Source organism: Lepus europaeus, chromosome 16 (genome assembly GCF_033115175.1).
Source record: "Lepus europaeus isolate LE1 chromosome 16, mLepTim1.pri, whole genome shotgun sequence".
NCBI lineage: Eukaryota > Metazoa > Chordata > Mammalia > Lagomorpha > Leporidae > Lepus > Lepus europaeus.
Genome location: NC_084842.1, coordinates 14,866,611 through 14,878,966, shown reverse-complemented (window position 1 = coordinate 14,878,966; position 12,356 = coordinate 14,866,611). Strand labels below are relative to the sequence as shown.

The 12,356-nt window shown below is 56.2% G+C and overlaps 2 protein-coding genes across 3 annotated transcripts in view; both read right to left on the bottom strand.

Moving 5' to 3' along the window:
* Window positions 1-10,616, bottom strand: part of MFHAS1 (multifunctional ROCO family signaling regulator 1) — a 95,598-nt gene extending 84,982 nt beyond the window's left edge. For both annotated transcript variants that reach the window (XR_009868168.1, XM_062212678.1), the window contains exon 1: window positions 7,476-10,616. Coding sequence is in view for 1 of the 2 variants with exons in the window: in XM_062212678.1 (XP_062068662.1) it covers window positions 7,476-10,461 (2,986 nt within the window). In the remaining variant the exon portion in view is untranslated. The remainder of the gene's footprint in view (window positions 1-7,475) is intronic.
* Window positions 10,617-10,819: 203 nt separating this feature from the next.
* LOC133775030 (transcription initiation factor TFIID subunit 4-like) lies at window positions 10,820-11,843 on the bottom strand. The gene is made up of 2 exons (XM_062213132.1): window positions 11,746-11,843; window positions 10,820-11,492 (listed from the first exon to the last, which is right to left on the bottom strand). Exons 1-2 carry the CDS (start codon window positions 11,841-11,843, stop codon window positions 10,820-10,822), a joined length of 771 nt encoding a protein of 256 aa, XP_062069116.1.
* Between the last annotated feature and the right edge of the window lie 513 nt (window positions 11,844-12,356).

The window sequence follows — 12,356 nt, the reverse complement described above, 5'->3', positions numbered from 1 at the left end:
TCCTGGTGCAGGACACTGCTAGGCGAAACACCTGCTCCTTGACGTCCTTCAAAATAACCACTTAGCACTGCACCTAAGAACATGCAGATACCCTAGCGCACAGCGTCTCCTGCAGAGCAACACTGCCATCCTTCCACATCACCATCTGACGCTGGCTGACACGCCCGTCTCACTCTGGGTTCCCCAGGCTGTGCAGACATGAGTAGTCAAATACGGGGCAGAGGGCCAGCTTGGCAAATGCTACAACAGGGCTGGAGAGTGTGGGCCACACAGGGCCTCCGCACCCCTCCCTGCTGAACAGAGGGTCACCAGCCCCCAAAGGAGGGCACGCCTGACAACTACTCAGCGCTGGGATTTTGTCATCAGGAAGGCTGAATCAGGGAGAAGGGAGAGCTGGCCGGGCCTGCCCCAAGCAGACTCCAGCTGGTGTGCTTTCCAGAAAGGCTGGACACAAGGCAGCTCTCCACCCCACTCCACCCCCCGGTGCAGGGCCAAAGAGGCCAGAGACCAGGCCAGCACCTGCTGCTGCTTCTGAGAAAACAAAACACAACACGCCCTAATGCATGCATGAATGATCAGGTCCTTAATCAAAACAGGTTCCCATGGAGGGAAGTGAATGGGCGGATGGAGAAAGGCACCAGAAATGTCTCCTCCCATGCCAGCCTGTGCTGTGCTGCCCATTGCTCTCCTGTATAATGGGCCAGAAACTCCTCCTCCTGCACAGGCACAGGCAATCACTGTTGCCTCAACACATGCTCTCACCTGACCTCATGGCAATGTGTCAGATACTAAAAGAAAGAATTACAATGGGGGACATGGTGGTGGAGCAGGTTAAGCTGCTGCCTACAAAGCCTGCATCCCATAACCTGGCTGCTCCACTTCTAACCCAGCTCCCTGCTACTGCATCTGAGAAAGCAGCAGAAGATGGCCCCAGTGCTTCCTGGGTCCCTGCACCCACATGGGAGACCGAGATGAAGTTCCAGGCTCCTGGCTCCAGCCATCTGGAAAGTGAACCAATGATGGAAATCTCTTACCGTCCCACACCCGCACTCCCACCTCTCTATCACTCTGCCTGCCTTTGAAAGAAATAAATCTTTTTTAAAAAGAACTAAAATAGGAAGAGGGTTTGCCAGGGAGTAATGGGCAGCGAGCATACTAGGACATCAATGTCTGACAACAATTAAAACAAATAAGAGGGCTGGCACCGTGGCTTAACAGGCTAATCCTCTGCCTTGCGGCGCCGGCACACCGGGTTCTAGTCCCAATCGGGGCGCCAGATTCTATCCCGGTTGCCCCTCTTCCAGGCCAGCTCTCTGCTATGGCCCGGGAAGGCAGTGGAGGATGGCCCAAGTGCTTGGGCCCTGCACCTGCATGGGAGACCAGGAGAAGCACCTGGCTCCTGGCTTCGGATCAGCGCGGTGCACCGGCTGCAGCAGCCATTGGAGGGTGAACCAATGGCAAAAAGGAAGACCTTTCTCTCTGTCTCTCTCTCTATCCACTCTGCCTGTCAAAAAAAATAAATAAATAAATAAGAGGACTTTGTCTGGAAAATCCTAGATCATTTGTGCAAAAATAGACCTGAGATTCTGTCTCGGAATTTAACGAAGAGCTATCTCATGAAGTAAGCCCAACACAGCGAGTCCTTGGGTGGGAATTCTATTCCGCACAGCGTCCCTTTCATCCGCTGTACGGTTAAGATTTTGGTTTTCACATGAAACAAAGTGGCAGAGTTCAAAGAAGACTTTAGAGAAATAAAAGCAAAGCAGCATCAATATTAATAAAGCTAAACCGCAAAGATATGGAATAACGTTTGTGAAAGTAAAAACAATGAGGAATTCAGCTCAAACAACTCGGACAAGTTCAAACCCCAGTCATTCTAAAACTTAGATCATAATAAGGCTTCTAGAATTTTTCTCTGCTTCACTGATCACAATGAGGGACTCATTCAAGGGCAAGACCAATTTAAAGAAAAAAAAAATGCCATGAGCAGGCCCAAGGAGTATCATGGAGTGTTTGGGGGAGAAAGGGAGACAAGTTGGGAAGCAAAATGCAGCAGGATTATCCTTACAGTGCTACCTGGGAATTCAACAGAGCGTGCGAGTCACAAAGAAGGAAATACATTTCTCACAAAAGACCAAACATCAGTAAGCAAACAGCTGAGGTGCTCACGGAGGCTCCAAAGCCCAGGTGTGGCTCACTCAGAGGAGGCAAGCTGACAGCTGAATCAGAGCCATGATGATCCACACAGCACTCACAGAACAAGGCCAGCGGCCCCAGCCTCCTCCGAGAGACTGGAAATGAGATGCAGAGCACTGGCGGGAGTGCCGATGGAGGAAGGAACTGAAGCTAAAGAAAGCCATGTAACTACTTCTGTCTACTGATCTGGGGTTTTCTCCTCAATATTCTTAAGTTACCCTAGCAGTTAAGGCACCTACAATCCCCGCATCGGCGTGCCTGGGTTCAATCTCTAACTCAGGCCCTGAGGCGTGCTAATGCGGACCCTAGGAGGCGGTAGGTGAACGCGTTCCTGCCCCCGTAGGAGACCAGCCCAGTTCCAGCTGTTACAGGCATCTGGAGAGTGAACCAGCAGACAGGCAACCTCTCTCCCTCTCTCTCACACATGCATTTTAAAAACGTTTTACCCTGGGGCCGGTGATGTGGCCCAGTGGGTTAAAACCCTTGCCTGAAGCGCCAGCATCCCATATGAGCGCCAGTTCTAGTCCTAGCTGCTCCTCCTGCTATCCAGCTCTCTGCTATGGCCTGGGAAAGCAGTAGAAGATGGCCCAAGTCTTTGGGCCCTTGCACCCATGTGGGAGACCCAGAAGAAGCTCTGGCTCCTGGCTTCAGATCAGCGCAGCTCCGGCCGTTTCGGCCATCTGGGGAGTGAACCAGCGGATGGAAGGCCTCTGACTCTACCTCTCTCTGTAACTCTGTCTTTCAAATAAAATGAAATAAATCTTTAAAAAAAGTTTTACCCTTAAAACTTTAGAGTGGAACACTGAATGACAAATCATATGCAATGCAAGTTCAACTCACTAAGACTCTTCCGACTGAAAAACGCATGCATTCATTCCGCTGCTGTAGAGAGTATCAAAGCGCTTGCAGGCTTGCTGCAGGCCTGAGTTGTGGCCACCATGGCCTAGCCTCAGAAGAACTAGATGTCATATTGGAGGAACTGTATAAAAACATAATATCCTACTCCAAGAAGTGAGCCCAGGAGCCAGTGCTGTGGCACAGCAGGCTATGCTACCGCCCACAGCACCAGCATCCCATAGGTGCGCCAGTTCAAGGCATGGCTGCTGCTCTACTTCCCATCCAGCTCCCTGCTAATGCACACCTGGGAAAGCATTGGAAGATGGCCCAAGTGCTTGGGCCCCTGCACCCATATAGGAGACTCAGATGAAGCTCTTGGCTTCTGACTTGGACCTGACCCAGCCCTGGCCCTGGCCACTGCAGCCATTTGGGGAGTGAACCAGCGAATAGGAGATCTCTCTCTCTCTCTTTCTCTCTCTCTCTCTCTCCCCCTCTCTGTATCTCTGCCTTTCAAATAAGTAAGTAAATTTTTTTAAAGATTTATTTATTTGTTTGAAAGTCAGAGTTGCGAGAGGAGAGGCAGAGAGAGAGGGAGAGGTCCCCCATCCGATGGTTCACTCCCTAACTGGCCACAACTGCCAGAGCTACACCAATCCGAAAGAGGAGCCAGGAGCTTCCTCCGGGTCTCCCATGTGGGTGCACAGGCCCAAGGACTCGGGCCACCCTCCACTGCTTTCCCAGGCCATAGCAGAAAGCTGGACTGGAAGTGGAGCAGCCAGGTCTCGAACTGGTGCCCATATGAGATGCTGGCACTTCAGGCCAGGGTGTTAACCCACTGTGCCGCAGTGCCGGCCCCAAATAAGTAAATTTAAAAACAACAACAGAAAAAGGAATCGGTGCCCTTGGATAAGAACACAGGACCAAGCAATGAGAAGGAATGGAGCAAAAGGAAGGGAGGCCCGGCCAGGGGCCTGCACCTGCAGAAATCAGGTGACCGGCACAGGGACACTCGAGCTTCATCACAGCCCCGAGTTTCACAAACAATCTCCTGTGATGTCTCTGACAATGTGATTGAAGCTTTTTTATAGGGACATTTAAAATGAGAGTTTTCTAACTATGGATTTTCCAAAACATTACCTATCTTGTATAAACTAGAGTAAGAGAAGTAAATCTAGCATTACATTTCCAACTACATTAGTGCAGTTCAGGCCAGAAAATTCAACAGGACAAGGCCACGCCAGGCTTTTCACATCAAAACACTTTTGAAAATATGAATGTAATTTTGTTTCTTCTATATAAACTCAAAGGAAGCAGGGACTTGCTATTTACTCTTATTTTAATGTCTCCAAGTTTAAAAACTTTAAAATCCAGGTTTTCAAAAATTGTATACAACATTATGACTATTTAAAGAATCTGACACTTTAATAAAATGTAAGACTAAGTAACCAATTTTTTAATGCTCCTAAAAAGCAAAATGACTTTTTAAAAAGGCAAACAGCTAATAATAGATTCAAAAGTCTCTGCTGAATCAGAATATGTATAAGAGATTTATTTATTTTTTTGAAAGAGAGAGAGAGAGGGAGGGCCAGACAGGGAGGGAGATCTTCCACCTGCTGGTTCACTCCCCAAATGACTGCAACAGCCTGGGCTGGACCAATCTAAAGCCAAGGACCAGGAGCTTCACCTGGGTCTCCCACATGGGAGCCAGGAGCCCAAGCACCTGGGCCATCTTCTGCTGCTTTTCCAGGTGCATTAACAGGGAGCTGGATCTGAAGCAGAATAGCTGAGACTAGAACTGGTGTCCACATGGGATGCCAGCATTGCAAGTAGCAGCTTAACCCGCTCTGCCACAATGCCAGCCCCAGAATATATTTTAATAATCTAGGAATTCAGTTACTTCTCATGTGTACCCCAAGTAATGGGTACCACCCAAAACTATAATTCTGTTTCCACATCACCTGACCACTTTTGTCATTTCAGCCTGAACAGTGACACTTAGAACAAATGATGGCTATTACAGAAACATAAAAGAGGAAAACCTGTTTTTTCTCCCTGTCTTCTTAGAAAAAGATACCATCATCATTTTTTTTTTCCAGTATCCCATGCCCTTTGCTGCTTCTGGAAGAAACACAACTCTAAACGAATCAGAACAGGTAACTCATTTTTGATCAGGCAGAAAATGAATGTATAGTCTATGTATTATAAAAGCAAACATAGAGTCTACCTAGTATAAAAGCAACGGATCCCTTATTTCTATTCAATATCTGTGTCACAATTCTCCAACCATTCTTTGTTTTCACAGGGAAGAAAAGTCACCTCTTCCTTACAGCCCGGATTGCAAACCAGGCGTGTCTCCTCTGAAAGACAACCAGCAGCAGCAAGAGAATGGGCTTGTGTCTGCACCCCAGTCCCAGCTTGTCTGTGGAATGTACGACTGCTAAAAAGCAAAAAGAACGAGCGGAAGTCAAAAGACTGCAGCCTCACTGCTTACTCCTCAAAGTTCTTGGAATTCCTCTGCGCGGATCTTTACTTGTTCCATACCATACGTCATCCCCTTTGTTGCAGATAGCCTGGGTGTTAGCAAGACTCCCTCTCCGGAGGAGGAACTGCCCTTAGTCACCAAGCGAGTCTGCGAATATGTAATCCCCCACCACTTTATTCCACTCGGGAACACAAGAAAAAGCACTTTTGCTCCCATGAATAAAAGACAATGGCAAATATGCAGAACCTACCCAGTCCCACCCTGACTGGCAAGACACCGGCCAGCACGCAGGGTGGAAGGCTCAGCTGACCGGTAACTGAATATGGTGGCTCTCTTCACGCTGAGAAACTGAACTGCAGCCTAGATCTGGAGCAACGGAAAGATGTTCTCTTTGCAAACACGGGCATCCGATTCCTTCCTGATACTGTCAGGAGCTGCGTTCTGGTTGGCACTCAGGCCAGGACAAAGATCCCAGTGGCAAGTGCTCTTCCATTCGGCAGCCAGCCGTGCACCCTGGGGAGGGGGCCGAGGTGAGAACCCAGCAATGACACCATTGTAACGCCTGTAATGCTGTTAACCAAAGCTGCTCCACAAAAATCCGTTGTTTAAAGAACTACAAGGGATAAGGAAACAGGCACATTCCCAGCTAAAGACTCTCTGGATACCAATTAACCAGGCTGCAAAAACATCCCAGACAAGGAAAAGGCAAAACTACAGAGAAAGCAGCTCAGTGGTTGCCAGGCGTGGAGGTGGAGGTTTGAACCAGTGGGGTACAGAGGTGTTTAGGGCAGTAAAACTACTCTCCTGAGAGTATAATGCCGGCTGCATGTCACTGTGTATCTGTCCAAACCCACGGGACGCGCAATGCTGACACTGAACCCTAACGTAAACTCTGCACTCGGGGTGATAATGATGCGTCACCATAGCTTCATCAGTGGGAACCAGTGACCCACGCAGTGGGGGATGTTCATAGAGCAGGAGGCCACGCCTGGGGGGGAGGGGTACAGGGGCAGGGGGCTGCATGGAAAACCCCCTGTGCCTTCTGCTCAGTTTGGTTGTAAACCTGAAATTGCTCTTTAAAAAAAAAAAAATGTAAGTCTTGAAAAAAAAAAAAAAAAACAAAACCAGCCAACTAGTCCTGGGGATTCTCCCATTCATCTTCCAAGGGTTATGAAAAGGAACAAAATGAGGCCATTGGAAAACACGGTCCAGAAGCCAGAAGTCTTGTCGGTTTTGCATCCTTTCCTTGTCTTCTACAACACTGTCACAGAGCTCTGCACTCCCACCACCCAAAAAACCCCACCTCGAGATGCATGTAAAGCTCCAAATGGCCAGGAAAAGCCCACGGAAAGTCCCCCTCGGAGCCCTGGGTGATGGCTGGCTCTCTCCTGCCTGGAGTGTGCGGGTGGGACGGCAAGCTCAGGATTGAGTCATGCGTTTTTGTCATTACTCATCCGTCACCCACCCCAATCACAACGCAGTCTTCTCTGGAATTTCTTAAGAAAAAGGAGCTAAGATAACTTTTGCTGGACGCTAGCACTACCGAATTTAAACAAAAGAACATGACAATGGGCACTTAAAACCCAACCCTCCCTCCATCTCCCAGGTGTCTGACATGCATCTCAATCGAGCCTCAGCAAAGGGCTTACTTAAGGCCAGACACCACCCAGCTCCTTGGCACCGACCTGAAATTTCCCTCCACGCGACAGGGATTCAAACCAGAAGGGTCTTGGGGGATGCTGGGGCTGCAACCTGCTTCAGGGGCCTGAGTCTACCATGACAACTTGTGAGTGAGCATTTTACATTGCTCGGGGACTGCCTGCCTTCTGCTGGTCCCCAAATCCCTCTCTGTGCACCCTGCAAAAGCGTCCCTGGAGAACCTGTGGGGCTAAGCCAACACTCAGCCAAAGGAGAAACAAGGATCAGCAGTCTTAAGAAGAATGCGACCATCCCCTCTTACCTGGGAAAGCGTGCGGATTGGGCGACCCTCTCTTAAGGCACTTAGAACAGAGGATGTGCACGGTGTAGTGCAGACCGGGCCACTCCTGCAGCAGTACGTTGAGCTCCTCCACCAACGGGGTTATGGCTTGCCATGCGGTCCATATGTTGGGCAACGAGGCATGGCTGGCAATGGACAGGGTGTCTGGCTGCAGGACCCCCTTGGCAGGTCTGTAACTCACCACCACGGGCACTTTCCCTCTGTACGCAAAGATCTGAAATTTGCCATCCGATCTGTGCACCACATGGCTGTTGATCTGCACGCTGTAGCGCGCAAACAAGCCCGGTGGAAAGGTAAAGGGGAAACTATATTCAATCTGCAGTTGCTCCGCCACAAAAGACTGCCCGGCTAGGTTGGTCCCATTAATCCAGGCTTCTGCGTGGGGCACCTCATTCTGCACGTAGCAGGGGAACTTGTACCAGGCCGTGGACCCATTCAGAGGCTTCCCCTTGGGTTTATTGAGGCAGTAACAGAGTCCCATCTTCTCCAGCAACTCCAGCAGCAGCTGCAAATCCTGCTGGGCCTGGACATGAGGCTTGAGCAGCAACCGAATGACGTGGGCTGGCAAGAGCCCGTGCAGCAGGAAGCCCTCCACGTAATGATGGAGCTGGGTGGCCCGCAGCAGGTCCTGGCCGGGCGTGGGCAGCGCCCCGGCGGGGGAGCCGTCTGCCTCACCCTCGCCCTCTCCACGGGCGCCCAGCAGCAGTTTGTGCAACAGCAGGGAAGCATCCCGCTGGAAGAAGACATTGAGGATGTCGATGAGGCGGGTGAGGTTGTGGAAGACGTGCTCCTTGAGGGCTGGGCTGTCTTCGAAGTAGAGCAGCTTGCCGCTCTCGTGCAGGTAGGAGAGGGCGCTCTGCAGCCGGTCCTCGGTCAGCCCCGCCTGCAAGCCCAGGCGCGCAGAGTCCCACCAGCTCAGCCAAAGTCGTTGCGCCTGCGGTGGCTGGAAGTGCAGCTCCTCCAGCACCTGCCAGGACCGAGGCAGGACGCGATGCAAGTTGGGGAAGATTTCTCGGTGCTCGGCCACCGAGAGCAGCTTGTCCCGTAGGCGCTGCAACTGGTGGGGGTCCCTGCAGCTCACCGGCAGCACCGGGGAGAGGATCTGCAGCCGGTGGTTGAGCAGGTACTGGAAATGGGCCTTGCGCCGCCGCAGGTTCTTGTCGGACACGCCGTAGTAGGCCGCGTGGGGGCTGGCCGAGCGCAGCTCGAAGTCCCGGGCCAGGGCCTCGTCCACCACCCGGGCCAGACGGCTCAGCCCCTCGGCATCGCGCTTCTCCTGCAGGGCGATCTGCCGGTGGATGTCCAGGCACTTCTCCTCCAGTTCCCGCTCCCCGCACAGGTCCGCGTGCGTGCCCACGATGCACACCACGGCGTGAGGCACCCGCGCCCCCACCCGGTGCAGGAAGGAGCCCACGGTGCTGGGAAAGCGGCGCGGCTCATAGGTGGCCAAGTTGACCACCAGCACGTACAGGGCCCCCGGGGAGAGGAAGAAGGGCTGGATCACCTCGTAACTTTCGTCCCCGGCCAAGTCATACACGATGAAGCGCAGGCCCCGGGAAGCATCGGCCGTCCAGCTGGTCACTTCGATGCCCTTGCTCCCCTGCGGAGGCGCAGGTGGGCAGCTCTTCTCCTGGTCCCCTCCTCCCTGGCCGCCCTCCACTCGCTCCTCCGTGAGGCCATGGCGGAGCAAGGTCTTGCCTGCAGCCTTGTGGCCCAACAGGAGCAGTTTGAGGCGGGGCTGCACCGCCGGCTGGGAATGCGCCAGCTCCTTCTGGTAGGCCGCGATGTAGGGGATCCCCTTCATGCAGACCTCGTAGGGGGGCTGGATCAGGGGGTTGTCCTTGATCTTCCACAGGCCCACCCTGGAGAGCTGGCCAAAGTTGTCCGGCAGCACAGCGATCTGATTGCCCTGCAGCACCAGCTCCTCCAGGCCGGTCAGCTCCACGATGGAGTCGGGCAGGTAGCGGATGCGGTTGTTATCCAGCCACAGAGTGAGCAGCCGGCTCAGGCCCGAGATCAGGGATGGCACCGAGGTGAGCTGGTTGCGGCTCAGGTAGAGCTCCTCCAGGCCAGCCAGGGGCAGCAGCGCGGCAGGGAACTCCTCAAAGAGGTTGGAGGAGAGGTTGAGCATTTTGAGCCTTTGCAGCCGGCTGAACTGGGCGGGCAGAGCCTGAAGCCCGTTGCTGTCCAGCATGAGGCTCTCCAAACTGGCCAGCTCGCAGAAGCCGCTGGGCAAGGTGCCCAGCTCGGCGCCGCTCAGCCACAGGATCTTGAGGGCGCTCAGGGCGCTGATATCCTCAGGTAGGCCTCGCAGCCGGTTGCTGGACACGTCCAGTTCCTCCAGGGCTGCCAGCTGCAGCAGCTGCCGGGGGAAGGCGCTAAGCTGGTTGTGGTCCACGTCCAGGGTGCGCAGGCGGTGGAGGCAAGCCAGCGAGTCGGGCAGGTGCGCCAGCCGGTTAAAGCTGACGTCCAACTCCTCCAGGTGCGCGAGGGAGCCCAGCTGGGCGGGCAGCGCAGGCAGCTGGTTGTGGCTGAGGTTGAGCTTGCGCAGCTCCCGCAGGGCGCTCACCACCTCCGCTCCCAGGGCGGCCAGCCGGTTGTGGCTCACGTCCAGCTCGGTGAGGTGGTGGCCGAGCTCGGCCACGGCCGGGGGCAGCCGGGCAAAGCGGTTCCTGCGCAGTACCAGGACGCGCAGGCTGCCCAGCGCCGACCCCAGCCCCTCGGGCACCTCCTCCAGGCCGTTGTTCCCCAGGTTCAGCACCTCAATGTCCCCGATGTTGGCCGGCAGCACGAGCTGGGGGGCGTCGGGGGACTCGAGCGGGTCGGCGCCGCCCCCGGCCGCGCTGAGCGTGAGCTGGCGCAGGTTGCTCCGCAGCTTCCTGGCGCGCAGGGCGGCGTCCCGCCACAGCCTCACCGTCTTCAGGTTGCCACTGTCCTTCCCAGCCATGGCGGGGCGCGGGGCCGACAGCCTCACGCGGGCGCAGGAGCCCGCCGCTGCATGCCGCGCTGCGCCCCGGCCGGCGCCCGCTCCTCCCTTCCCGGTGCCCCTCGGCGGCCGGCGGCCGTGGGTCCTAGCGCAGCCAGCGGCCGGGCGCCCGAAGCTGCGGGGCGGCGGCGGCGACGCGAGCAGCGCTGGGGGGCGCCGAGCACGCGGCGCTGGGGGAGGCGGCGGCCGGCGGGGAGCGCCGCTCGCATTCTCCTAGCTCGCGGGCCCTGGGCGCGCCGCGCCGCGGAGGATGCCTGCTCCTCCTCCTCGCGCTCCGCCCGCCGCGCGGCGCCTGGGGGTGCCCGACTCCCCGGTCCCGCTACCCCGCGGCCGGCGGCGGCGTCGCCTCCGCGAGCTCCGGGAGGAGGGCGGCGCTCGGCTCCGCGGCGGGCATGGTGCGGGCTCGGGGCCCGGGCGCCGCGGCGAGGAGGAGGAGGAGGTGGGGGGGCGGCGGCGCCTCCTTGTCTCCGCTTCCCCCGGGCTCGGGCGGGAGCGCGAGCGCCGCGTCCCCGGCGCTGGGAGGGCGCGATCGGGAAGCGGCAGCGCCGCCCGGCGGGGCAGCCCCCCACGTGACCGGCGGAGGCGCCGCGTGTTCCCGGCACCGCCCCGGGGGCGGGTGCCGCGGACGAGCGCCGGGTGCGGGGCTGGGGGCGCGCCGGGCGCGGGGGCGCGCGAGGCTGTCCCGGCGCGGCGGGGCGGCCTGGGTCGGGTTCGTGCGCGTCGCCTTTGTTGCCCCTGGGTCTCTGATTTCTCGCCCCCTGAAGTGTGGGAGCCACAGACTCCCCGCCCCGCCTGGCCCTAGACCCGCACGCGCCGTCGTCCTGGGTCTGCCGGCTTCGGGGGGCCGGGGGTCGTTGCGGGGGCTCAGAAGGAGGAGGGCGGGTAAACAAAAGCGGGGCAGAGCAGGCAGCCACGCGTTCGTCTGGTGGACGCCGAGGCCCTGTGTGGTGTCAGAGCCACCACTGCCGACTCTGAGCGGGCACCTCGCTGGCCTGGCGCGGGGGGGTTTATCTGGGGGTGCCCCATTTATCTTCACCACAGCCCCCACTATAGCCCCAGGAGTTCAGTACCTGTCGCTCTGTGCGTTCAAGAAAATGGCAGCCCTCTCAGGCCAGGGCTCACCTCGCATTTATTTTCCCCGCGGTGAGGAAAAGTTTCTTTGAGATCCTATCTGTACCAAGCAAAAAATGTCTTCGGAATTTGCCGCAGCCCGGAAAGCTGTGGTAGGACCTCACCATTGCCTACCCGTCGGAGAAAAATGAAGCGGACGGCTCGCGGGGGCCCGGAGCAGACCTCGGTGGGTTTGCATGTCCTCTGCACGTGGACGCTCGGGACCTGTGCATGGCGGAGTCAGGGGTAAGACTGGCGCCCCAAAGACAGCGGCTGGATGTCGGAGACAGAGGAGTCTAGCCCCGTGGCGGCCGTCAGGTCCCGGGGCAGTACCAGGATGCTCAGGGACCCCAGAGGCCGCGGCTTGGCAGGTGAATGTGCGTGATTTAACGTGGTCACCTGATCTATGTTCACTCTGACAAACATCCTGGAAAAGTCATATTTCAAGGGCCCTCTTTGCCTCTCCCTGATGGTCAGAATTTTACGGGAAAAATTCCAAGTCGTCCAGGCTGACCTCCCCCCACTACACACACACACAGGATAAAAGTGGACCGAAGATGGTGACTTCCCAATCAGCCAGCAAGGTGAAGGGTGTGCTGCCACCCCAGGCGAAGCTGTACCCAGAATGCATTGTCCTCACAATGTTGCTGAGTCAGACCCCAAATCCTCCATCTTTCAACCCCTCTAACACAAACCTGAGCATCGGCCCTGGCAAAGGAGACCAGAGAAGGCACAGCTCCCTATCC